Here is a 25,402-nt window from a genome sequence, read left to right as displayed (position 1 = left end):
GCGAGGACGCCACCCATACTGCTAGCATATGGTCTTGGACCGATTAAGATCGATACTGAGGCATTTGAGTCCGTCCACCATGGCAACAGCAGAAGTGCTAGATAAAGTTGACATCCTTGGCCCCCAGCCGAATCAAGTGTATGTCTCAACGCTGCTGTGATTTGCAATGTGCTTATTGACCTGTGTGTAGTAATCTTGGAGCAGACTTTGACAAAGTCGAGCCAGCTCCTCCGCCCTTCGATCCTGTTGCGTTGAAAGAAAAGTACATAGCGGAACGCGACAAACGACTCCAGCATGGCGGCGGCATTGATCAATACCGTCTCATCGAAGAGAAGGGCCAGTTCTCAGGCTACCTCAAAGACCCGTGGAGTCAACCCTTCGAACGAGATCCAATCACTGAAGTCGACGACGTGGTGATCATAGGTGGAGGGTATGGCGCACAACTTGTTGCAGTGCGCCTGATCGAAGCAGGTGTCTCTAACATTCGTCTCATTGAAAAAGCTGGCGATTTTGGAGGCACCTGGTACTGGAATCGTAAGCACTCCTCATTGCCTGAGAAATCCTGCAAGATTACTAACGTAGAGGCAGGGTATCCTGGAGCACAATGCGACATCGAATCGTACATCTACATGCCGCTCCTCGAAGAGCTCGGCTATATGCCTACAGAAAAGTACGCCCGAGCTAAAGAACTTCTCAAACACTCTGAGATGATCGGCCGTAAATATGGATTATACGATCGCACGCTTTTCCAAACAGAAGTACATGAACTGCACTGGAACGAGGACTCGGCAACATGGTCAGTCAAGACGAGCCGTGGGGATGACATTCGAGCGCGTTTCGTCATTCCTGCTGCAGGTCCACTGCATCGTCCCAAATTGCCTGGAGTGAAGGGCATCGAAGACTACAAAGGCCATAGCTTCCATTCTTCTCGTTGGGATTACAACTACACAGGCGGTGATAATTCTGGTGATCTGCACAAGCTCGGCGACAAGCGAGTCGCAGTAATTGGTACAGGCGCCACAGCGGTTCAAATTGTGCCAAATGTGGCCAAATACGCCAAGGAGCTCTACGTCTTCCAGCGCACTCCTTCTTCGATTGATGTTCGAGGCAACCGTCCTACAGACCCAAATTGGGCCGCGAGTCTGAAACCCGGCTGGCAGAAGGAACGTATGGACAATTTCAACATCATCGTCAATGGCGGTGTGGTGGAAGAAGATCACGTTCAAGATGGCTGGACTGACATCCTACACAAACTTCTCGCAAGACGAGCTGCGGACATCACGGACCCAGAGAAAGCAGCCGCAGAGCGTCAACTAGCCGATTTCGAAAAGATGAATGAGGTGCGAGCGCGTGCAGACTCGGTAGTGACGAACAAGGAGACCGCCGACAGCCTCAAACCCTGGTACAACCAGCTTTGCAAACGCCCATGCTTCCATGACGAATACCTCCAAGCATTCAATCAGGACAATGTTCACCTAATCGACACCAAGGGACTAGGAATTGAGCGCATCACGGAGAAGGGAATCGTGGCCAACGGTAAAGAAGTTGAAATTGACTGCATCATTTACGCCACAGGGTTCGAATTGGCCACGGACTGGAGCCACAGAACCAACATGGAGATCTATGGTCGAGACGGTCAGACAATCACAGACTGCTGGTCTACTGGCGCGTCGACCCTTCACGGATGGACGACACGAGGATTCCCAAATTGCTTCTTCGTATCAATAGTACAAGCTGCTCTAACTCCAAACTTCGTCCACGTCACTGGAGAGCAGGCGACACACCTTGCGTACGTAGTCTCAGAAGCCATGAAGAAGAACGCTCGGACAGTGGAGCCGACACGTGAGGCTGAGGATCAGTGGGTGGCGACTATTGAGAAGCTGGCACTTCTGAGAGCAAGCTTCTTGCAGGAATGCACGCCCGGATACTACAATAATGAGGGTACTCCAAGCAAGACAGGAGCTCGCAATGCGAGTTATGGTGGAGGCTCCCCGGCATTCCTGAAGATCTTGGAAGATTGGCGAGCCGATGGCAGGATGGAAGGTCTCGATCTGAAGTATTTCGAAGACAAGTCCGCATGATGAATGCGCTTGATACAGCGTCTGAAGTGAATTCCCTCCCCACAACGAATAAACGACCTGCCTCCTCAAATGTTCATTTCCATTCAATTAGCCATCATCAACTTGTACCGTTCTCGCCCTTTTCTCCATTCATGCCTTCCCCCCTCCACCTGCTGCCCATTCGCCGCAGCTTGACAATAATTCCCAACCCCGTCAGCAACCCTCTGCCTGTCAGCCAGTATTCGTGCAAGCAATCCTTTTGCCGGTATTCGCCCAACTGGCCAGAAATCTAAACACTGTGAAATAAGTCGCAACAATTCCGACGAGTATCTTGCCCTTGCTCTCCGGTCGGGAGCGTAGTAACTTGCTCGGCCCCCATAGTACTGTTTTTGATCACCTATTGGAGTTTCGTTCACGAATTCTAGCATCACTAAGCCCATGGCCCACACGTTCGTGTGTGATAGGATTTTCTCAGGTTGGACTTGCCCGTGCGGTCCGCGGCCTTTGATGTTTATTTTCTGCTCAGGGGCCAAGAAGGGTGGTGTACCGGTGTGTTGCATGGTATGTGGATTCGTGTCGTCGTGTTGAGATGTCTCGACTGCGAGTCCGAAATCTGCTAATTTTGCTTCTGGGTATGCTGGGAAATTGTTTTGGTTGGGAAGATCGAGGAATATATTTTCTGGTTTGATGTCCCGATGTACGATTTGTCGCTCACTGGGGTTGCCATACGAGTCTTCCATTGCTACGCATTGTTGAGCGAGCTTTTCGAATATGTACCAGAGTATAGGCTCTGGCACCCGTTCTGGTGAATCGAATTGGTTCTGGAGGTCCATGAGGTCGCCGAATGGACAGTATGAAATCTTGTACTCGAATGTGCAGGGTTTCCAGGTACAATGACGGATTCGGACGAAGCTCTCTTGATCTTTCTCCCAACACCTGTTCTGTAGCCGAAACTCCCTTGGTATGAAGATACCATCGTCTCCCTGTATCCAGTGTCTCAAATTGCTGTAGTTTTCAGGTTCTATCACATCACGCTTGAGAACGTATCGATCCACGAGGCGACCAGCTTGATTGTATGCTACCCACAGAGATAGTTTATTCCCCTTGAGTGGTGCAATGTTTATCGCCTGTGTCCAGATCTTCCCCTCATCTGCCTCTACGAAGACGGAATTGGTGTTTTTCACGCTAGAGGGCGCCATGCGAGCCACAAATTCTGGACTGCTGCAGTAGTCTTTGAGCCTTTGCAAGCGCGGATTCCAAAGCTCGATGTAATCGTTGTATGTTGCGACATCATCCCAAATGCGCTTGAAGATGTGGTCCAACTTGTATTTGACGTATCCATACGTAAGCTCGGAGAAGATTCGACTGACTGTCTGCAAGCAAAACATATAGCTCTCTTGGACCCGCATGTAAGCCTGAAGCTCATTGACTTGCTCGTCGTGTAGGGCGACAACAGGCCAGGTCAGCATGTTTGGCCATTTTCCATCTTCCCAGTCTCCATCCCCCTCCATATTCAGTAAGATTGAATCAGCATCCAGAGTATAGGCCAAGGCGTCTTTTGCCTGCTTGGACAACTCTGCGAAGCGGGTGCGGTCTTCTGGAGTGATTGACTGCTCCCATCGTTGCTCCGCTTCGTGCCTATAGGAATGCAGGTTGTATCCGTCGACAGTTTCTAGCGCCCACTTAAGGTGCTCTCGGAATGCATCGAATTCTGCGTTTTGCGACATGGCATTGGCTCAGGGCAATTTCGTATTCGTGTACTTGTGATATTGTGCGGATATTCGAGTACCGTGGGTCCATCGACACAGGGATCTATCAAGCCAAAGGCTTTGTTCTTTGTGGTGTCCAGATCCGGCCAGGCACATTCAAAGTACAAAGCGTAACCAAGAATGACAATTCGTGCAAAAATGAAAGGAATCGAATGAATACTGAGCCTCACATGAATTCATGCCAAAAAAATTGGAGCACATCTCCGCAGCCGACTGTCTAATTACGAATCGGTGGTATTGCCTGAAGAGTGCAGTGCGAAGTGCAAGACAAATTGGCAACACAACACAGCGGACATGATCAACCTTCCGCGAGGTTAGATCAGCTTCGCGACACTGTCAGTCCCTGCAGAAAGTCGTTGGCAGCGTCCTCATCGTCAGTCGTAGTGAGTGAGGTCACTTGGATATGCGCGGCCTCATCGGCATCCGAGTCCGTTGCTGGAAAGCTTTCCTGGGCGGCTTCTACAGCACGCGCTTGTTCCGGGAAGAATGTATCGCACGCCACAGTATCGAGATACTGCTTGCACCGAATGATTTTCTTCCCATCCTCAGTAAATTCCATCATCCAGATGACTTCCATCACAACTTTCTCGAATGGAGCGCCCAAAAGCTCTTCGGCATTCTCAAGTTCCAACTGATACCACAGCCAAGCTTTGCGCTTCTTTGGGTCGATGACACTGTCCAAGAGGCGCTTGTCGGCTTCGATGGATAGCCTGTCAAGTTGAGAGCTGAAGTAGTGCGTATAAGTCGGGTTGTCCAGCTCGCCAATCGGAATATCGTGCGGTATCTCGTCTTGCAAGGGTGCATAGGTTGCTTCGAAGTCAGCTGCTAGATATTTGTCGCGAGCCTCGTCTCCGAGAGAGGCGACGAAGCCCACAGCAGTCTCTTCGATGGTTGCGTAAAGTTCTTGCATTTTCAGCTCCGTCAGGGTATAGGTATCTCAATTCCTGTTGCTTTGTCTCAATGCACTCTATTTGTCGAAGATACTTGAACATTTCGATCCGTGCAACTTATTGACAGCTTATTGACAGCTTCTTGCGGTTTTGGCTTTGTGCTCATCCTCATTCTGGGATTTGAGCATCATGCTGTGAAATTAGCCACGCGTCAAAGGCGTTGCTCGCGATGACTCTAGCCATGGGCTGTTGCACGGTGCCAGATGGCCGGCGTGCGGGAGCGGAAGCCCGGTCAGTTGATGACGCATCGAGGTCGTGTTTGCTATGCACGTGCGAAGGTGGGAAGTGGAGCTGATGTGGGTCTATACCACACGCGCTAGGCAGGGGACCTACGATCCTCCATCACATGCCGACGCAACCATAATCACTTACACCTTCGCGCACCGAAGCACACCCATATCATCATCGAAACGCTCGTCAAACATCACACACCACGCTCAGGGCTACATTGACAACCTACCATGCCTGCAGGAGGTACAGTGTTCAGCTTCGCGTACGCGACAGACACGCCGACTGACGTGCTGCAGAACCGCCGCCAGGCACACCACTTGCGCCAAGTGTTGAGAAAGCCTACTACCGCAAATGCATTCAGTTGAAACGCCGCCTCAACGAAGTCGAATCTGCCAATGATGACCTCAAAATCAGACGAATGCGACTAGACCGATCCATCATGAAGATGCGCTTGGAGAGAGCATTCTTGCTAGACGAGCTTCGAAAGCGCGCAGAGCCGAACATTGACGGCAGCGATGGCAGTGGTGACGAGGGAATGCAGACTCCCCCTCCAGACAGGCCATATCGAGACAAGAGGCGGCGACAACAATCGAGCTCACATGGGCCTGGTGCGGCGGCACCATCAAACACGTTCCAACACGTGCAGTACGCACCGCCAGGTGCCGGTATGTCAACTGAACCCCAAACGACTGCGCCAACGCCTTTAGTGCAAGGGCCCAATGGACAAATGGTCCATGCTAACGCAATGTTGGAAGATGGACGATTCGCATACGTAGACCCCGCTCCTGCACGCACCCTGCCCAGTCAAGGCTCCGCGCCTGCCCTTCCACATGGCTCCCCATATGGGCCACCTCCTACTGGCATACCCAGTGGCACTAGCCAGGCGAACGGCGAGGCAGGAGGAGAGACAGCGGAGGGAGTCAAGGACGCACAAGAGAACGGAGACAGATCTGCAGAAGTTGAGGCTACCTGCGGAGGAGGTGGCTTCTCTGCTATCAACTCATAGCCTCGGGCAAGAGCACGGACGATGGAGTCGGAGGGATGTACTTTTATTGGGATCATGGTACCCACAGCATTGGGACGGCGCACAGGTCATGTCGCCATAGTGCACGCGGGCGGATATCATTTCACGATGACCAGCATTCGGAAGGGACAGGCTGGCGGCGTGGCATCTCTATGAAAGAGATCTGAGCATCACCATTTACTGGCAATGCGCACCACAGCCGCCACTTTCGATGCTTCACTTTTCGCGGATATTGGGAACATCGGAACGGCTGGCAAGTATTACAGCTTGGCAGGGACCGATAGTTCAGCGTCTCGATGCACATTGCAGAACGAAAAGGTCTGTTGTCAATCCTGCAGATACGTTGGCGTGCCTGCATAAAGCGAGCTCGTGAACGAGTCTGTTGTCGAGTCTGATTCTAGGAGGTAGCCACTGAGGCAGGCTGCGGGACAGGCTTGAAGCACAATGTCAATGCAGTAAGCATTCACATAGTCACGAAGACGCTCGGTTCCGCAAAAATCATCGCACCTGTGTAGGCTCCTCTCGTATCAAGTTCCTCGACGACACTGTACCTTTTGCGATTGTACTCTTCGTGCATTGACATCACTTTCTTAAAGCAAATGGATCGAACTTTCCCAATGATCGATCGCTGTGAGCCATACTTGCACTTTACTAGAGCCAAACCAGTTCGATGCAACTCAGTTGCGCAGAGGGCGCAGCACCGTCATCTTGCCCTTGCTTGAAAGCGACTAGCCTGCTGCTGGCAAACTTGTTCAGTTCAAGCCAAGATTGGACCAAAGCAAGGCAAAGGTTGGTGGGCAATGCTTGCGTTGTTGTTCGGCCAGCTGAACGCAAGTTTACTCAATGACGGCGCGTGCAAGTGCCTTGAGTGACAGCACATAATGTCGATATGCCGGGTGAAGATGGCCAGGCAAGGTCAGGTCGGAGGCACGCACCGCGCCGAGACTGGGTCTTGCCCCAGCAGTGGAGAGATCCATCAGCTACCCAGCCTCACCACGAACATGCCTGCATCAACCTTCAACATGTCATAGTCATAGATTGCTCACTTGAGAACCGGTAGTACCCCATTTCACAATTCTCGAGCTTCTTCACATTTCACTCCCTATTCTCATTTGTTTATTGGACAGCGCGATATGCTTTCGTAACTGACTCGGCATGAACCGACGTGTAGTCACTCTGCATACTCACTAGCTTGGATCCTGCATTGGGCTGGACAGTTCTGCATTGGCTTGTCCTCTTGGGCTAGAAAGGACTTGTAACCCATACAGACCGCCATCCGCGCGAACAGGCATTCTTCCGAAATAGACGCCCAAGACGTAGCATTGCCGACCCACGATGGCAAGATCACCAGCTTGGTTATAGTCTGTCAAGCACTGGAACGATGAACGATTCTGGCATCTTGCGCTCAGCCAGTGGCTCCTTTCACGTTAGTTCTCGGCCGCCCTCGCGAGCATGGAGCGATTCTACCGAGCGCCCAGAGTCATCGCATTCGACGGTGGTGGGAGGACCGAGGAGTATCAGTCAAGAGATTGAGCACATAAAGAGGTTGATTACGCGTGCCGAAAGCAACCGACAGCAAATTTCTGGTAGCATAACCGCTGTGGTATTCAGGAACAAGAAACAGGAGCCTGTGGTGAAGGAGCACATATTCCACGAGCTCGATGCTCTGAAGAGGAGAATCAAGTATGAACAGCAACAAGCTGCAGAGAAGGCGAAGGAACAGGAGCATGCGCTGGTCAGGAGGGCGAGCCAAATTGATCCTGGCGCTGAGAGTGAGAGTGAGGTTGAAAGCGTGCTCGACGAGCGCGACGAAGAGCTAGAGAAGGCGAATGAAGCCCTGGAGGTTCAAAGAGAGAGGTTCGAAAGCCTTCTGGAGAACGCAGAAGAGCGTGTGGATCTGTTGACAGGGCAAAGAGATGCCTTGCATCTAGAGAAGGCGCACTTGGAAGAGACGTTTCAAAAGGACAAGGACCGACTGGAGCGTTTACTGAATGACGAGCGAAAGAGACTACAGACGGAGAAAGCGAAATTGGAGCAGGAGCTGAAACAAGAGAGAGACAATCGCGATCATGTCTTGCAGAGTGCGGAAGAGCGACTGGATCGCTTGACCGAGGAGAAGGAGATTGCCAAGGCGCGAACAAATCATCTTGTAGAAGAACGAGATCTTCTTAAATCGGAGCTAGAGAAATTGGCCACTGAGACGGGCAAACTAGAAGCTGATGTCGTTCGCGAAAAGGAGAGGCTCAAAGGCGAACTTGGAGACACGAAAGCGCAGCTGACACGAGCGACGAAGGAGAAGACTTCGCTCAACAATGAGCTTGAAGCAACGCGAAAATGGGTCGAAGAGTTAAATGCGAAGATTGAAGATGGAGCGCGGTCTTTGCAGGAGAAGTCAAAGGCCTTTGACGATCTCCGCACCGAAAAGCGAAGCACAGATGTCGCGCACAAGTCTGCTCAGGAGGAGATCTTACGACTGCACGCACTCAAGTCGGATGTCGAGGCTTCACTTCGGGATACTAGCGCGAAGCTGTCAAAGCTGGAACGCGAGAACAAAGACGCTGCTGCATACCTCGAGAAGTTCACTGCTGAGCGTATTGACGCTGAGAAGGCTTTGCAGGAGAAGCTCCAACAGGCTCACGGTCGCTGCGATACTTTAAATGCTGAATTGGCGCAACAAGAACAGCTGAGCACGGAACTAAAACAGAAACTAAGCGCAGTCGAGGCCAAGCACGAAACGGCCACAAAACACGCCGTCGACCTTGGTCTCAAGTACAAGGAGGCCACGAAAACCGCTGACGAGCTCAGAGCTATGCATGAAGAGGAACTTGAGCGTATCCGTGCCGAAGAGGCTGCCAGACTCAAGGAAAGCGAAGATCAGCACGCTTACGAGAAGGCGGAGCTCAAAGCTGAGCACTCGGATCAAATGGATCAGCTTCGCAGAGAACACGCCCAGAACCTCCTCACTAGCCTGCGGACTGAACGCGAATTGGTGCAGAAAGAAGCTCAGGTGGAGCTAGATAGTGTCAAAGCTGCTCACGCCGAACAGCTCAGAACCAAGAACGCTGAGTTGGACGAGATGAAGATCGTTCGAGATGAATTGCGCAAGCAACGTGACGATCTGCAGAAGGAGGCATATTCCTCGCATGATAAGATCAAAGTCTTGCAGCAGCAGAACAGCGAGACCGAACAAGCCAGTCAGAAACGTCTCGCTGGTGTCGATGCCTTGCATGCCGAGACCATGCAGCAGGAAAAGACGAGGACCCAACAGGAAATCTGTGAATTGCAACGACAACTGCAAGAGAAACAGACAGCTCACGAGCAGAGTTTGATCTCAGTCAAGTCTGAGCATGAGGCCGAAGTACAGCAGCTGGTGGCGAAGTACACCGAGGCATCTAGTGCAGCTTCGACCGTGGCGGAACGGAAAGTATTAGAACTTGAGGAGGGCCACAACAGGACAGTGGCGAGGCTAAAAGACGAGCACGTAGCCGCACTCGAGGGCAAGTCCACGGACCATAGCAAGGCGTTGGCTGACTTGGTCGCTGAACACGAGCACGATCGACAGAAAGCACTGGCAAGGCACGAGGAAGCAGAAGCAAAGCTGCGAGAAAAGCTCGAGGAGGCAACCTCTTACTCAACAACTGCTGCTGCAACCCATGAAGAAGCCTTGGCGGAACTGCGCGCGGAACATAGCAATGAACTTGAGAGCCTGAAAGCTCAGCATCACGCACAACAGCAAGCCAAGGAGCAGGACGTGAGTGACCTGAAGGAAGATCTTAGCCGACTGAGGTCCGAGCACTTGTCGGCCATCAATGCAAGTCGCGAGAACGGTGAGAGCGGGAAACGTGAACTGATTGCCGAACACGACAAATTGACCCAACAGATCCGTGATGCCCACGCTGAAGAGCTGCAGCAGGCTCGACTCAAATGGGCAGCCGAAACTGAGGATCTCCAAGCAAAGAACGCATCGGAGAAGGACCAAATGCGCCGGGAAGTCGAAGACGCCTTGTCGCGCGTGGGCAAGGCACAAACAGCCCATGATGCTCTCCTCGAAGACATGAAAACCAAGCACAGCGCCGAATTGAAAGCTGTCAACGCTAGTCTGACTGACGAGGCCACTCGACACGAGCAGACAGTCGCTGCCCATGATGCAAAACTCGTTCAACTTCAGGCGGAGCACCGTGACGCGATTGAAATGATCAAGTCTGAACATTCCACGCACATCCATGCCACCAAGGCCGCGGCACATGAATCTCTGGAACGTGACCATAAAGCTGCAATTTTGAAGCTCACTCAGGAACACGAGGAACAAATGGCTAGGCTGCATGAACGATCCAACAAATCGGACCACGATCGCGAAATGGACCATCATGCCGAGTTGGTAGAGATGCGTCAAAAAGGCGAGTCGCAATTGGAGGATCTTCGTAGTGAGCACACTCAGGCGCAGGCAGTTGCAGAGTCCATGCATAGAGAGTCTCTTCACCAATTGCAGACTGGACATGATCAGCAGCTCAAGATACTGGCCAGCCAGCACCAACAACGCTTAGATGACCTGCGGTTAACGCTCACAGAACGGCAGAGTAAGCGTGAGCAAGAGTTTGAGGCGAGCAAGAAGGCCGCGGCGGACGACATTGAGAGGATACGTCAAGACAACGTGAAAGCACTGGAGATTGCGAGGGCCGAGGGCGGATCGACACTTGAGGCAAGGCTGGCAGAAGCAGCAGCAAAGGCCCAAGTTGAAATCACGACGATGAAATTCGAGCACGACAAAGCACTTTCAGAGGCACAGCATGAGCTTGAACGACTTCGGAGTGAGCACGAACAAGCGCTTGCGAGTGTCAGACTTGCACTTGAGGGAGAACTCGACGCTACGAGAAGTATGCACCGCAAGTCTGTTGATGAACTGCAGGCGACACTCAAGTTGCAGCTTGATGAAGCACAGACCAGCCACACCAGGGCTATTGCAGAGCACGACAGTGCGTGGGCCAACAAACTGAAGGAACTGCAGGCGGAACACGCACAGTCTTTGACGGAGCTGCTTTCCAATAACGATGCATCCGCTGCTTCAAAGCTTCAGGAGTTGGACCAACTACATGCAGACGCAATATCGAAGGCAATCAATGACGCTCACCGTGAGGCTGACGAGAAGGCTGCAGCTGCTGAAGAGCAACACAAGACCGCTCTTCAAAATGCAGTCCAAAAGGCGCGGTCTGGCAGTCAGGCTGAAGTCCGGAATCTCAAAAAGCGTCACCAAGATGCAATGTCACATATTCGTCAAGCAGCTGAGAAGGCGTCAGGAACACAGCTTCAGGAATTGGAGCGTGTTCACCGTAAAGATCTGGAGCTGGCGTTGAACGAGGCGAAGGAAGCCGCTGAACGCGACCGTAATCGACTTCTCGCCTCGCACGAAGATGCTCTGAAACGGGAGCGCGCTCGCACCTTGGAAGCTCAGCGAACAGAAATGGCACGCCTCACTGAGCAACATCGTGCCAGTTTCGCCGACTTTGAGGCACGTACGCGTCTGCAGCGAGAGACTGAGGGAGCGTCTCGAGAAGCCGCATACAAAGCTGAAGTCGAGGCTTTGCAGGCCAGACTTGATGCTACCATGAGTGGCCAGGCTGAAGCCGAGCGATCTCTTGCTGCTCTCCGTCAACAGCTCGTGACTGCTGATAAGCGCATTGCAGACGCCAAATCCGGCAACGAGGAACAGATCGCAGCTCTTCTCAGCGAGAAGGACGATCTGACGACGCAACTAGAGCAGGTCCAGTCATCGCTGCGTGAATTGCAGCGTAAGCACTCTGGGGGTTCTGCCACGCCTCGAGCGTCAGTCGCGATTCGCGAAGAAGTTGCGGAATTGGTTGCACAAGTCAACACGCTTGAAGAAGAACGTTCGACCATGCAAGCAATGCTCAAGAAGAAGCAGGAGGAAAAGAACGAAGTTTCACGGCAGAATGAATTTCTGGTCAAGGAGCTGGAGATGCTCCTGCAGCAACGTTCTAGGCCGAGAGAAAGTTCACGAAGCTCTTCAAACGCCTTAGTGCAGACTGAGGACATGCCCGTCGAGCCCAAAGCAGACATGGCTTCATTCACGCCGATCAAAGCCGCACGCCGCAACACGAGCTCGTCAAGGCCAATGACACCTTTAAGTCCAGGCGTCAGACAAGCTCGCGCGGACGTTGAGGCAGCATGGCAATCGCGTTCTTTCGAAGACTATCTCGATAACGCCCGAGCAGAGTTGTCGGAGCTTGGCAGTGTGATCAGCGCCAACGAGGCCTTGTTCGCACGTAAGATCGATGAGCATGTTAGTGGACTTCAACGAGCCAAAGACGAACTGCAGGCAGATTACAACGCCAAAGTCGCAGCACTCGCGAAGGACAAGGACACAATGGAGCAAATCATCAGCTCCGAACAGCATGCTCAGTTCGTGAAAGACCGCAAGAAACTTATCGCGAAATATGGCGCAGACTTTCAAGATCCGGCAGAACGCTCGGCAATGCTGACCAGCCTGCCTATGGATACTGCTGTCGCGCTTCGTACAGCTGAACAAAAGCTGGTCGACGATTACAACAAACGCATCACAAAACGCAAGTCTCAAATAGCTCTGAAGCACGCTGAGGAGTTCCAGAACATTACACGGGACTACGATCGGCGCGTTTCCGTACTCTTGAATACTAGGTCACGGCTGGAAGGAGATCTGTCTGTGGATCCATCGAAATTTGAAGCAGAATATGGAGACATCACGAACAAGTCTGCACAGCTGTACGCCGAGCGCAAGAGCAATATTGGCGCGCCACGTGCAGCCAGAAAGAGCGACGATGTGCCAATCCTCAGTCGTCATGCAAGCATGCAAAGTCAGAGTTCGCCTCATCTGCCGTTCAAAGATTTGGAGGTCGACCGCGCGAGGCCAAGGACGCGTGAGCGCACGAGTAGTCCTCGCACCGAGCAATCTCTCCCTCGATCAAGTTCAAGGCCACGAGAATTCTTCCCTGGCAGTAGGGATTCTCCAGAAGCGACTTCACAACCGATGAAAGCTCGACGCGGCTCGAACAAGCACCCTCCCGTGCCTCAACATTTCCTGATGCGCACCAAGGAGGCCGCTGACTTCTTCGCTCCGCCAAGAGTTGTCTCGGACGCCTCTCCCGAACCGAACATTCCACGCACCCCACGAGGCAGACCTCAGAGCAGAGCCGATTCCAGAATAAACCACTCGCTGGGCTATGAGCCTTCTGTGGCAGAATCACAACAAGCTGCATACGCTGATAGAAGGATCGTGTCCCTCCAAGAAAAGTCTCCCAGCATCTTACGCAAGATCAAGGACAAGATTTCGCCAGTGAGCTCTAGACCAAGCAGCTCATCCGGCAGGCCCTCCTCTTCATCTGGGAATACTCCGTCAAAGTCAAACTCGAAGTCTTGGAGGCCCCATATACACAAACGTTCCAAAAGCAGACATTTGTCGAGCGGGATGATATACTACAACGACCCTGCGAAACATCCTCCACCAACCACATACCACTCCTGATTCTGTTTTGTTGGCATAGCGCGGCGTCAATGGGAAAATTTGGATGAAAATGTGTTCATGCCTGGACGATACTGAATTTTCACTTTTATTGAGTCTACGGCATGATGGCATTTATGGGCAGACATCTTTATAGCTTCGAGTTTCCTCTGTAACAATGGGTCAGTTCGAGCTCAAAGCTAGCTTTCCATAGCAGATGAACGACACGACATACTTACGGCAGCACTGCAATACATTCAATCTCCACGTCTGTGCCCAGTGGAAGCTGTTTCGCCGCCACGCATGTTCGGCAAGGCTTATTCTCGCCCCAATATTGCTTGTAAACCTGGAAACAACATCAGGATTTGCTTATCACGTGGACTGACAGCTTATCACCAACCTCATTCATGGCCGCGAAGTTCGCCATATCATCGAGGAAGACATTGACTTTCACCACATTCTCGATATTCGTTCCCGCAGCTTCCAATACTGCAGTCAAGTTCTTGATGCACTGGTGGGTACGGTCTGCCACAGAGCCTTGGATAAGCTTGCCGGTGGCCGGGTCCACAGCTACTGATCCAGAGCAGTAGACTGTGCCATTGGCGACGATTGCTTGGCTCAGGACGCCAGGAAGCGGCGGGGGAGCGTTCTCGGTGAGGATGACTTTCTTGTTTGCGGACATGGTGATGTTCGATTTGATCAGGTCTTAGATGAGGTCACAATATGACTGGAAGCAAATCTCGAGCTATATACATGTAGCTTGCCCGTGTATCGTGTAAGGCGTGCAGCTGGCCGGCCGAAAAAGGCCCGCTTGGCCAGAGCTTGCTGCTGAGCTGCAAAGCTGGCAAGCTTGGCGTCGTTCTTGCTACTTATTGCTGTTCATCAACACATCCAACAACGGAGAAGGGGTATTGCTTCACAGAGCCATCTCGTCAGAAGTCATGCACTGGTGTTGGCCTGAGTTGATGCCTGGCGGGTGTGCTGTTGCGCGTCCAATCAGCCGCGATGGCAACAACCTGGTCGGCAGTTTCAGTCAACACCTGGACAGATTCCAAGTAAAGCAACATTAACTGATCAAGAACATCACCATCCCTAGCGCCAAGGACGATCACGAATGCATGTCTTAGGGTGCCGTTCACGGCCGCGTGGATGGCAGTCTAGTCATGCGTCTTCACCAAGGTGGATGCCAGAGGTACTTGTCACTTTTACGCATGTCAAGATCGTCTCAAGAAACAGCACATCAACAACATTGGACGACACTCATCAAGAAACATACCGTGCTTGAGTCACCGTCACGGCCTCTGCTGAGTCCGTAGCTACTACGGTGAGTATGCCATAGCACTACTGAGCAGTCTTGCTACTGTAGTCCAACAGCATAAGCCAGCATGATCGGTGCACAACATGGCATTCTTCTGCAAACTTTCGGCCTTACCGACTTCCGCAGAAAAGCCTTTGGAACGATAGCAGTGCACGAACGTTGATGACCGAATGAGATTGGTCGTTCGTGGCGGCCTGTTCCTCTAAGAAATGACCCCCTGCCTGCGCCAATTCCGGGCGAAGCATATCCCTTGTACGGAGAGCACGGTAACCAGGTTATGTCAGATCGTCCCTACAAGCAGAAGATTAAATACGTGTTGCGAAACCGACAGAAGCCGTTCTTCCTGCACGTCAGAGGAGGCTGTGTTCTGCTATTCTACTATACATTTACAAAGCACAAACTCAAAACTTTCGCTCAAACTCTTCGTCTCACTTACGATATACCACGACCAGGCCAGAACAGCAATCTCGCGCACGAACCACAGCAACAATGCGTTCCGCCTCTGCAACCCTCCTGGCGGTGGCCAGCACTTTCTTCGCTGGCGCCAACGCCTGCTTGTACTTCAACGCCACCCTCACAGACACCAAGCTCTCTGTCTACAGCTGGGACGACGCCAACAACAACAACGCTACCAACCCAGAAGATATCATCTGCCAAGGACAGAACCTGGACCCAGAGAGCGATGGATACTGGAGTGTTCCTTGCGCTCGTGCCGACAACGCCACAAGCGACACTGTCTTCGACGTCTTCCTCAACAAGGACAACACTCGCTTCCTGGACGTCATCTACAAGTACTCGAACCCAGAGGCTGCTGGCCTACAGCAAGGCTCTGGAGACCCGAACCCAGACGAATTCTACTTCAACTTCCGCGTTGGCAGCGTCGATGGAAAGTTCTTCAAGTCTCGGGAGTTCTGCGCGCAATATGATCTGTTCAGACTGCTCAAGCCGGAGGCCCTCAAGAACCCTTGCGACTCGCTGGACTCATGTTAGGAAGCTTTAGGCGGAGAGTAGAGCGAGGGAAAGCGAAAGTAATGGTGAGGAGGCAAGAGATTTCGGAAGAACTGCTCTGAACTTAGCAGACTTCATGTACCAGAATGCACAAAATCAAGCATGATTCGCTCCTTTGCACTCTGTATTGACAAGGTTAGATTCTGTACAGTATAGTACTGATTATAGGACCCAAGAGACATTTCCTCAAGCCATGGCTGCCGTCACTGTCATGAAGATCTCCCTCACCGATCCAATCTATCCCAGTTTTGATTACCCATACCGAAGACGCCTGTAAATCATCCGCCAACTCATAACCTAGCCATGGTACTTCCCATCATCGAAGCCAGTGCCAGCGCCCTCATACTTTCCTGGCGCCCACTTGCCATCGTCGAATCCGGTGCCCGCGCCCTCGTATTTTCCTGGAGCCCAAGAACCATCGTCGTTGCGCTTAGAGGGGTACTTGCCCTCGTACCATTTACCATCGTCGTAGGGAGTTCCAGCACCTTCGTACTTTCCCGGAGCCCAAGAGCCATCATCGTTGCGCTTGGCAGGGTATTTTCCTTCGTACCATTTGCCATCGTCGTATGGAGTCCCTTCACCCTCGTACTTTCCTGGTGCCCACGAGCCGTCATCATTGCGCTTCGACGGGTACTTTCCAGGATACCATTTTCCGTCATCGTATGGAGTTCCAGCGCCTTCGTATTTGCCTGGTGCCCACGAGCCGTCATCATTGCGCTTCGACGGGTACTTTCCAGGATACCATTTTCCGTCATCGTATGGAGTCCCGGCACCCTCATATTTGCCTGGCGCCCACGAACCATCATCGTTTCGCTTGGATGGGTACTTGCCCGGATACCATTTGCCATCATAATATGGAGTTCCAGCGCCTTCGTACTTGCCAGGATACCACGATCCGTCATCGGCTCGCTTTGGGTGATATTTTCCGTCGTCGAAACCAGTTCCCGCACCTTCGTATTTGCCTGGGTACCATTTTCCATCGTCAAAGCCGGTGTTGCCGCCTTCATATTTGCCAGGCGACCAGCTACCATCGTCGTTGCGCTTTGATGGGTGGTATTTGCCATCGTCGAAACCGGTGCCAGGTCCTTCGTACTTGCCGGGCGTCCACTTGCCGTCGTCAAGGCCAGTGTTGCCGCCTTCGTATTTGCCTGGGTACCAAGAGCCATCATCGGCAGGCTTTGCTGTTGGGAGAGCGAATGTGGTAGCTGCCGCGAGCGCGAGGAAGGTAAGTGCGTACTGCATCTTGTTGTATATTACTATGATGTTTGAGTTGAGATAAGCGACAGATTTGACTGTAAGGAAATGGTTGCTGTGTTGTGGAAGCTTGTGGTAGATGTGTTGATGGAGTCTGCAGATGCTGGACAACTTCGTTCGCTATATACTGTCAACTGTTCAATCGATTCCGTGCCTCCTCATGACCAGCAAGGCTATGCTCTCACGGACATAGTTACTTCGCATCCTTCGGCATTCAGCCATCGACCTATTTGCGCAAAAGGTGGTATAGAGAGGGGTTCGTGCGTGCGCAGCTAGCCATCGCCAAGCGGAGAGCTCGTGTCAGCCGAATACTACGACTGCAGCAGAGAGTCTACGTCAAGAGGTGGTGTGATCGTGCTGTAGCTCCACCATGGCCATTTTTGGTTGTCGGAATGGTGACACTGCCTCTGCCTGCGGGAAGGAAAGCGGGCGCGCTACTAATCCGCTTATTCTTTGTTTTTCCGCAGCAGGCGTAGTAAGCTGAAGCTGAAGTTGGTGGAGGCGGAGACTAGCCATAGAAGGATCCGCGAACACTGCCCCACACGCCACATGCAGTTCTCATGTGCGCAGGTAAAGATAGATGCGCGTGTGCGCCATAAGGCTGAGATGAATCCTGCCGTGCTTATGAACTCGGTGGCTGCAAATGATGTGCTTTCCGTGCTTGTTCTCGCCGCGCTGTGAGGTTGTTACGCAAAACAATGTCAGGCCGTCATGAGGGTTTTGCATCATGGTAGAGTGAACAGAACGGTGGACTGAGATAGTGCGCGTGCTCGGTCTGGTCAGGGCGATCAAACGAGCGCTTGCGTGCTCCCAAGCAGGTCCGCGATTGCCTTTGACCAGCGCACGATTTGGTCTACATGATCTGTCTGACACGTGTGCAAAGAAGCTGCCGCTCCCCGTCCAACACGCATGCGAAGGAGACTGGCGGCGTGAGCTAAATCGCTCGGCACATCCGACCGACTTTTGTTTCGTGCCACGGTCATTTCAGGCGGGCCCTTCTAAGCCGCTATGCAGGCAGCCTTGCGCAGAGACTGTGCCACGATATCAGAAGCTTCTGGTATTCATGATTTGGCGCCACGTCTTGGCCTTAAGTTCCAGCTTCAGGTGTACAGATCAAAAATGAGGCAAGGCCTTGAGATTTGTTACACCCCAAGCAACGATGACAGCATTCTGATCTCTTTCCGGCAAGATGGTGTTTTGATGAGCTCAAGATAAAGTCTGCCGAGGTCCCGAATCAATGGACCTTCGTGACCAGCACGAGCACAGCGGTCGATGCGAGCTAGGTCTTTGATCGGCAGAGGTACGACCTTTGTGACGAATCGCGTTGCAGAAGGTAAAGGCCGGTATCGCGAATCGTAGCTTCATCCAGTATCCTGTCAAGCTCATGTGGCCGCTTGCTTTTCCTTTTGCTCCGGCGCCTCATCGATGAAAGTGGGCGGTGCGCTCTCAGTCAGGAAACCTGGCATCTCGCTTTCACCGTAAGTCTCTCCGAACTCCACATCTTCCCCAAGAGCCTCTAATTCCGCGTCCAGCTCGGCCTCGTCCACATCCTCCGGCACGTCGTAACTCCGGCTGATACTCTCCTGGATGTCATTGCCCATGTCCATGAGATCTGCCATCTCGTCTTGTAACTTCTCGATTTTGTCGATATTGATCTTTCCGTACTGCTTCTTGAGCTCTTTCTGAGTCGTCTTCATCGCATCCACCGTGGCCATAGTATTCTTCAGATTATCCTGCATCATGCCTGCTTGTTCCATGTTCCAGCTCTGCTGTTGCAGCTGATCCTTTTGCGACTCGTACATCTTGCGCTGCTGGAGAATCTTGATAGCCTTCTGCTTGATGGCGTTCTTGCCCGGGCCATCGCGCATCGTGCTCAGTCGCTTCTGATATGTGCCGAGCTCGGCGTTCAATCTGGCCAGCTTAACATCGATGGACTCGATCCGTGTATCGACCTGGACCACGTCAGCTATTCATCGCAAGCAGCGCGCCGTGCAACCCACCTTTCCTATGGCATCGTTGAGGGATGGTTTGGGGGCTGTGTTCTTTGCCCCAAAGAGTCGGTTCATGATGAAGAAGCTGGCAATGGGCTGCAGTCGCGGGAAAATCCAGTGTATATCGGTCAGGAGGAAGAGAAAGGCGTGTGGGCTGCTGGAGGAGTAATAGCAGTGTTTGGGGCGCGATTGTGTAGCAGCGAAGGTGATGGAGGATGCCTGCGGCCTGTGAACGCTGCACATGACGATGATCGACAGCCCAAGCTCGCTGCAAATGCCGCTCTCGGTACAGCCCCACTAATGTATCAAATATTCAACCAAGGCTGCATCAATATATGACTACCTTCCCACTATCCGCCTCACGCTGCCCGCCTCATCGCCCACATTATTTCCTCGCTTCGCTGGACTTCGCAGTCACACGCTCGTTGAACTCTGCCTCGATGCGCTTCCACCCAGACGACCGATAGCATGCCTCCCTCCACGTGCGAAATCTGCAAAGATGCACGCGCACAAATCCTCAGGCCGAAGAATCACGCTCGAATATGTGCGCCCTGCTTCATAGCAATTTTCGAGGCCGAAGTGGCCGAGACCGTCACATCGTCGAAACTGTTCGTGCCAGGCGAAAAAGTCGCAATCGGTGCATCTGGTGGCAAAGACAGCACAGTTCTGGCTTCGGTCTTGAAAACGCTCAACGATCGCCACAATTGGCAACTCGATCTCGTACTTCTTAGTATCGATGAAGGAATTACAGGGTACCGAGATCATAGTCTAGAGGCTGTCAAGAGACATGCGCAGCAGTATGATCTGCCGCTCAAGATTGTGAGTTATCAAGAGCTCTATGGCTGGTCGATGGACCAAGTTGTGGCCCAGATTGGGAAGAAGGGCAATTGCACATACTGCGGTGTATTCCGACGACAAGCTCTGGATCGAGGTGCTGCGATGCTTGGGGTAGGTCATGTTGTGACAGGACATAATGCAGATGATGTTGCGGAGACGGTCCTCATGAACCTACTGCGAGGCGATCTTCCTCGACTGAGTAGAGCAACGAGTATCATTACAAGTACACCCTCTGCGAATGCCACGAAAAGCAAGGACGGAAAGGTGAACTTTACGAACGTGAAGAGGAGTAAGCCGTTGATGTATGCCTATGAGAAGGAGATTGTGCTGTATGCACATCACAAGAAGCTGGACTACTTCAGCACAGAATGCATTTACAGCCCGGAAGCGTTCAGAGGCAGTGCAAGAACATTGATCAAGAATCTGGAAAGGATACGGCCGGAGAGTATACTCGACGTCGTGAGGAGTGGGATCGATATGGCTAAGCTCGTGCCAGACGCTAAGGATAATTGCGGAGGAGCTTGCGGCGATGGGGAGAACGCTGAGGCGAAGGGTGCAGAAGATGAGGCGGCTGGGGGCTGCGGATCAGCCAATGGCAAATCGAGCGGTGGAGAGATGGCTGAAATGGAAAAGAAGTTGAGACAAGATGAGGAGGCGGTGGAGAATGGAACAGAGGTGGAGGTCAGGATGCCTGCCAACGGAGACAAATCTGGACTACAGACCGTGCCGATCCGGACGAAGCAGGAGAAGAAGGGAGCGCGGAAAGGTCGTGATGGCGCACCTCCGAAGCAAAAACTTGGTCAGTGCGAGAGGTGCGGATACCTCTCTTCGCAGGCCATCTGTAAAGCTTGTGTGCTGCTCGAGGGGCTGAACAAGGCTCGACCACGAACAGAAATTGAAGTCTCAGGCGCAAAAGGCTGAGCACAATTTTTCGCACGCGAGAGCACCAGCTAGTCTGTCAGTATTGCATGATGGGGCATCGACATTTGTCGAGATCACTCGAGTTGCAGGGACTGGGCGCGATCCTCCTTCGAAAACAAGCTGACACGAGCTATCCTTCTGCAACCGAAACACGAACGAGCTTTAGCGATGAAATGGGCAACGTGACGCTCCTCTGATTCCAAACTACTAAATGCCACTCTTCCTGGGCATCTGAAGACTGTGCCCGCGAGATGCTGTGGAGCACCCGGACCGATCGAGAAGCCACCAATGCGCATCTTCGCCATCTTATCAAATAGCGCTGTCATGCCGCTGATCCCGATGGTTGAGAGCAAGTATTGGTCCTCGAAGCAGCCCTTCGCAACTACGACCCGACATCTGTCATCCTTGGCCCTTTACCAGTCGTCGTCGTCGCCGTTGCGAACAAACAGCGTCAGCTTAGGCTTCACTTCAGCATTCCGTGGGACGTGCTGGGTGTCGCCTGATCCGGTGTCGCCTGGTACGCTTTCGTGGTCGTTTGGCAAATCTGGAGCTTCGTCCATCGACAAGTTGACGATGTTCAGTGCGTTGAACGCACGCTTGAAGCGCACAGCCTGCTTAGCAGAAAGAGCTTGAGGCATCGAAAGCTCTGATGCAACGCCAGCCTCAGTAGGTCGTTTCTCAGGATCGAGGTCGCAGTCGACAAAGTGGTGCTTGAAGTGATGATGAAGTGCTGTAGGCTGCGGCAAGCGGAGGTACGCCTTGGTCGTGTACGCTGTACTCTCATCCACGTAGTGCAGGTCCCGCGACTCCTGCACATGTGAAATCCACACTTGAAGCCCGAAATGCTTCATTAGTATGCTGGAAAATCCGTCAAAGCGCCCACGACTGACTTGCGTTGGACGCCCAACGCGATCAAGCCACGCTTCACTACGAAGATCGTGTTCTTCGCGCCAGTAATCCCAGTCCGCCATCGCGAAATATTCTGCCACCCATTCACGCACCTTCCTGGACACACTCGATGCTGTTCCACAGCAGACGCAGTCCGAGCAGTCTGAATCGCATTCCGCACCGTTATTGTAGATGTCAAGTATCTCCTCGTCGTCAACGTGATCGAAGGGCACGCATCGATTCTGCCAGCAGCGGAATTCTCGCGTCCAAGCAGGAGCAAGTTTTTCTTGTTTCTCTTGTACCATGTACCGCTCGATGTTCTGAATCAGCTCGATTGGCAGTTTCGTGATCGCTGCTTTTGGTCCGGCACCAAAGCGGTTGCAAAGTCGCAATGTGTTCAAGGCGGGTTGCAGACTTGTGTAGGCTTCGAGGTGCGGACCGAGCTGCTCAATCTTGACGGGCACTGCCCACGTCATCTCAATGCGACTCGTCGGCATTGCGGCTATAGTGACTTCTTGTTGACGGGAACGATTGTTGAGAAGATGCGAGCACGTTGATGCGGTGTGTCGAAGAGGTTGTGATTCAAAAGTGTGCAGGCAGACGCGGCTCTTATCAGCTTCAGGCGTAGCCATGGCAGTCACGCGTACGATCTCGAACATGTCCATTCACTTCTACGGCAAGCGCGCCACACCGTCTGCTCAAAGCCCGATGACCGACTTGGACCTATACGGCTCTTCTAGATACTTCGCGTCCTCGTCACTCAGCTGAAACTCCGAGTTCTTGACTGCTTCCTCAATTCTCTCCTTACTGTTGAGCCCAATGATCGGACAATGGCCTTGCTTGATGGACCAAGATGTAGCAATGCAAGTCATGGAGACCCCGTGACTCTTCGCCACCTCCTCGACGCGATCAATAATGGTCTTGTCCACTGCGTCCTCATTGCTTCGCACCAGCCTTTTCAATGCGGCGTCAGTCTTCTCACGAATCGTGGTACGCTCGCCCCACGGTCTACACAGTGCTCCGCGAGCGACAGGCGACCAAGGTATTGTCCCGACACCAGTGGCTCTGCAGTATGGTATCATCTCGCGCTCTTCTTCGCGATAGATCAGATTGTTGTAGTTTTGCATAGAGATGAATTCGTGCCAGCCATTCGTCTTTGCGATCCATTGGAGTTCCTGGAACTCCCAACACCACATTGTGGAAGCACCGATATACCTTACCCATCCTTTCTCAATCACATCATTGAGAGCCCGCATTATTTCCTTCTTTGGCGTAGCTCGGTCCAGGCGGTGAATCTGAAGTACATCGATGTACGTGCCCAAACGCTTGACACTTGCCTCAACTGCATCGAAGATATGCTTGCGGGAAAGGCCGACCAGATTTACGTTCTCGCCATCGTTCTCGAGACCGGCAGCGATCGGCGGCTGAGTCCCGTCACCCGTCGACCGCATGAAACACTTTGAGAGTATGACCACTTTGGGTCGAGGAATGTTGTATTCCTTGAGAGCTTTGCCAACGATCTCCTCGGATACACCGTTGCTGTAGACGTCGGCAGTGTCCCAGGTGTTGATGCCGCAATCGTAAGCATGCTTGAGCAGTGGTAGCGACCTGACATTCATCAGCTTTGTGTCGTTTGCTGGGAGCTTCTCGATTTACTTCTCCTCATCTAGTACCCATTCTTGCCATTTTGGTGAGCCATAGGACATACAGCCAAGGATCACTTTCGACACTTTCAGGCCGCTGCTTCCTAAGTTCTGGTACTTGATCCTTGGTAAAGTGACTTCGCTCGACATTTTTGTTGCTAGCGTTTGATGCTGAGCGATGAGGTTCTTCTGTAAACCAACGAGGAAATGGCTGTGAACTTTCAGTCCTTCAAGTAGACACAAGCGTGATTCGGCTCCTGGAGATAAGGGCGGAAATCCGTCACCAATGACGAAACCGTCATGAAGCCTGTGCAACGACACGATTTACACTAGGGACTCGCTGTCTCCAGCACTTGTGCAATTCTCAGCATTGACAAAGACGATGAGGTTCAGGATAGGACGACAGGGCTTTGTCCCCTAATTCCGTTAACTCCGCACGTTCACTAGCGTCTTCCCGGTGCACTGTGATGGTCTCCACATGGACACAACATATAGATGCGTCCCGCAAACCTTCCTCGACATCCAAACCAACAGATCTCTTTCGCAGCTTCCTGCTGCAATCACGGCAATTGTCTGCGATCTGGTGATCGCCACCAGCAGAACCTTAGAGTCGCTCACTTACCCCGCGCGTCCGGAAGCCGCAGAGCCCCTCACCGGATGATGCTCCTGACTTGAGAAACGAACTCTTGAGCTTCGTCTCGGGCCAAAGGTCGAACGGTAGGTCGATTGCTGGACTGATGCGTGACTCGGTCAGCAAGGCAAGCGTATTCTGGTTCATATAGCTCTCCTCTTCCCTTCATACCTCACATTTGCATGTCTGTGCTCCCGAATACTCTCTCTTTAGCATCTAAGAATAGGACAGAACATCGCCAACATGAAAGCAGCAAGATATTACGGCAAGGAAGACATCCAGATCAAGGACGACATAGATGTGCCGGAATGTGGTGAGGGACAAGTCAAAGTTGCGCCAGCTTACGTGGGAATCTGTGGCACAGATCTTCATGAATATCTGGGAGGGCCGAAGTAAGTGTATCAATGGACGGATCGAGGTCATGGCGGGCTGATTGAACCATAGCTTCTCGCCTACCTCTCCGCATCCAGTAACGAAAGAAAGCATACCTATTACGATTGGCCACGAATTTTCAGGCGTCGTCTCCGAAGTTGGCAAGGGTGTTACAAAGGTCAAGGCTGGGGACAAAGTCGCCGTGCAGCCGACGATCTATTGCGGACATTGCGGTGCATGCAAAGTCCAGGCCGAGAATGCTTGTCCCAATGGTGGGTTTGTTGGACTTTCGGGAGGCGGTGGTGGTATGAGTGAGTTTGTGGTCGTCCCACAGGAGGCCATCTTCCCACTCCCATCCAACGTCGACCTTGATATCGGAGCATTGGTGGAGCCTCTCGCAGTCGCGTGGCATGCTGTAGACGCTTCCCCCATTGCAGATATGAAAGAGCCGAACTGTTTGGTCTTTGGAGGAGGTCCAATCGGGCTTGCTGTCGTGCAAGTCCTTTTGGCAAGAGGGGCGAAGACAGTGATCTGTGCCGAGGTTGCAAAGAAGCGACAGGACTTTGCGAAAGAGTTTGGAGCACATCATGTCTTGGATCCTACAAAGGTGGATATCGAGAGCACTTGTTTGGAGATCTGTGGAGGCCTGAACGGTCCAGATCTTGTCTTTGATTGTGCCGGAGTGCCCAAGTCCTTGGAAACAGCTTGCAAGGCTGTCAGGTCACGAGGAACTGTCGTCAATGTGGCCATCTGGGAGAAAGAAGTGCCATTCAACCCGAATTGGTTGGTGTTCCGAGAAGCCAACTACAAGGCAGTCCTCGGCTACCAAGCAAAAGATTTCCAGGGTGTAATCGACTCTCTGGGTGAGGGCAAGCTGAAACCGAGCAGTATGATCACCAGCAAGATCCTGATGGACAAGCTGGTCAAGGACGGGTACCTGGCTCTCATCAACGAGAAGGACAAGCATGTAAAGATCCTGGTGGACGTCCAAGGCTCGTTGTAGCCGCGGAAGG

At 52.5% G+C, this 25,402-nt stretch overlaps 13 protein-coding genes across 13 annotated transcripts; 6 read left to right on the top strand and 7 right to left on the bottom strand.

Moving 5' to 3' along the window:
• Positions 1 to 79: 79 nt before the first annotated feature.
• CKM354_000837600 (uncharacterized protein) lies at positions 80 to 2,081 on the top strand (the record flags this gene model as incomplete). The annotated part of the gene is made up of 3 exons (XM_044803748.1): positions 80 to 138; positions 191 to 534; positions 589 to 2,081. 3 exons carry the CDS (start codon positions 80 to 82, stop codon positions 2,079 to 2,081), a joined length of 1,896 nt encoding a protein of 631 aa, XP_044659683.1.
• Positions 2,082 to 2,164: 83 nt separating this feature from the next.
• Positions 2,165 to 3,787, bottom strand: CKM354_000837500 (uncharacterized protein; the record flags this gene model as incomplete). Its single annotated transcript, XM_044803747.1, has 1 exon — positions 2,165 to 3,787. One exon carries the CDS (start codon positions 3,785 to 3,787, stop codon positions 2,165 to 2,167), a length of 1,623 nt encoding a protein of 540 aa, XP_044659682.1.
• Positions 3,788 to 4,148: 361 nt separating this feature from the next.
• On the bottom strand, positions 4,149 to 4,739 carry CKM354_000837400 (uncharacterized protein; the record flags this gene model as incomplete). The annotated part of the gene is made up of 1 exon (XM_044803746.1): positions 4,149 to 4,739. The coding sequence occupies one exon, from the start codon at positions 4,737 to 4,739 to the stop codon at positions 4,149 to 4,151; it is 591 nt and encodes a 196-aa protein (XP_044659681.1).
• Positions 4,740 to 5,240: 501 nt separating this feature from the next.
• Positions 5,241 to 6,016, top strand: CKM354_000837300 (uncharacterized protein; the record flags this gene model as incomplete). Its single annotated transcript, XM_044803745.1, has 2 exons — positions 5,241 to 5,253; positions 5,307 to 6,016. The coding sequence occupies 2 exons, from the start codon at positions 5,241 to 5,243 to the stop codon at positions 6,014 to 6,016; spliced, it is 723 nt and encodes a 240-aa protein (XP_044659680.1).
• Positions 6,017 to 7,415: 1,399 nt separating this feature from the next.
• CKM354_000837200 (uncharacterized protein) lies at positions 7,416 to 13,550 on the top strand (the record flags this gene model as incomplete). The annotated part of the gene is made up of 1 exon (XM_044803744.1): positions 7,416 to 13,550. One exon carries the CDS (start codon positions 7,416 to 7,418, stop codon positions 13,548 to 13,550), a length of 6,135 nt encoding a protein of 2,044 aa, XP_044659679.1.
• A 211-nt stretch (positions 13,551 to 13,761) lies between these two features.
• Positions 13,762 to 14,208, bottom strand: CKM354_000837100 (uncharacterized protein; the record flags this gene model as incomplete). Its single annotated transcript, XM_044803743.1, has 2 exons — positions 13,762 to 13,872; positions 13,927 to 14,208. The coding sequence occupies 2 exons, from the start codon at positions 14,206 to 14,208 to the stop codon at positions 13,762 to 13,764; spliced, it is 393 nt and encodes a 130-aa protein (XP_044659678.1).
• A 1,125-nt stretch (positions 14,209 to 15,333) lies between these two features.
• CKM354_000837000 (uncharacterized protein) lies at positions 15,334 to 15,834 on the top strand (the record flags this gene model as incomplete). Its single annotated transcript, XM_044803742.1, has 1 exon — positions 15,334 to 15,834. The coding sequence occupies one exon, from the start codon at positions 15,334 to 15,336 to the stop codon at positions 15,832 to 15,834; it is 501 nt and encodes a 166-aa protein (XP_044659677.1).
• A 315-nt stretch (positions 15,835 to 16,149) lies between these two features.
• Positions 16,150 to 17,094, bottom strand: CKM354_000836900 (uncharacterized protein; the record flags this gene model as incomplete). Its single annotated transcript, XM_044803741.1, has 1 exon — positions 16,150 to 17,094. The coding sequence occupies one exon, from the start codon at positions 17,092 to 17,094 to the stop codon at positions 16,150 to 16,152; it is 945 nt and encodes a 314-aa protein (XP_044659676.1).
• A 1,394-nt stretch (positions 17,095 to 18,488) lies between these two features.
• CKM354_000836800 (uncharacterized protein) lies at positions 18,489 to 19,172 on the bottom strand (the record flags this gene model as incomplete). Its single annotated transcript, XM_044803740.1, has 2 exons — positions 18,489 to 19,058; positions 19,107 to 19,172. The coding sequence occupies 2 exons, from the start codon at positions 19,170 to 19,172 to the stop codon at positions 18,489 to 18,491; spliced, it is 636 nt and encodes a 211-aa protein (XP_044659675.1).
• Positions 19,173 to 19,565: 393 nt separating this feature from the next.
• Positions 19,566 to 20,855, top strand: CKM354_000836700 (uncharacterized protein; the record flags this gene model as incomplete). The annotated part of the gene is made up of 1 exon (XM_044803739.1): positions 19,566 to 20,855. One exon carries the CDS (start codon positions 19,566 to 19,568, stop codon positions 20,853 to 20,855), a length of 1,290 nt encoding a protein of 429 aa, XP_044659674.1.
• Positions 20,856 to 21,268: 413 nt separating this feature from the next.
• CKM354_000836600 (uncharacterized protein) lies at positions 21,269 to 22,240 on the bottom strand (the record flags this gene model as incomplete). Its single annotated transcript, XM_044803738.1, has 1 exon — positions 21,269 to 22,240. The coding sequence occupies one exon, from the start codon at positions 22,238 to 22,240 to the stop codon at positions 21,269 to 21,271; it is 972 nt and encodes a 323-aa protein (XP_044659673.1).
• Positions 22,241 to 22,441: 201 nt separating this feature from the next.
• Positions 22,442 to 23,536, bottom strand: CKM354_000836500 (uncharacterized protein; the record flags this gene model as incomplete). The annotated part of the gene is made up of 2 exons (XM_044803737.1): positions 22,442 to 23,351; positions 23,400 to 23,536. 2 exons carry the CDS (start codon positions 23,534 to 23,536, stop codon positions 22,442 to 22,444), a joined length of 1,047 nt encoding a protein of 348 aa, XP_044659672.1.
• Positions 23,537 to 24,260: 724 nt separating this feature from the next.
• Positions 24,261 to 25,392, top strand: CKM354_000836400 (uncharacterized protein; the record flags this gene model as incomplete). The annotated part of the gene is made up of 2 exons (XM_044803736.1): positions 24,261 to 24,409; positions 24,462 to 25,392. 2 exons carry the CDS (start codon positions 24,261 to 24,263, stop codon positions 25,390 to 25,392), a joined length of 1,080 nt encoding a protein of 359 aa, XP_044659671.1.
• Positions 25,393 to 25,402: the final 10 nt, after the last annotated feature.

Source organism: Cercospora kikuchii (genome assembly GCF_019650295.1).
Source record: "Cercospora kikuchii DNA, contig_00005, whole genome shotgun sequence".
Classification (NCBI taxonomy): Eukaryota; Fungi; Ascomycota; class Dothideomycetes; order Mycosphaerellales; family Mycosphaerellaceae; genus Cercospora; species Cercospora kikuchii.
Note: the sequence above shows the minus strand (reverse complement) of the source record. Positions and strands in the feature narration are given on the sequence as shown.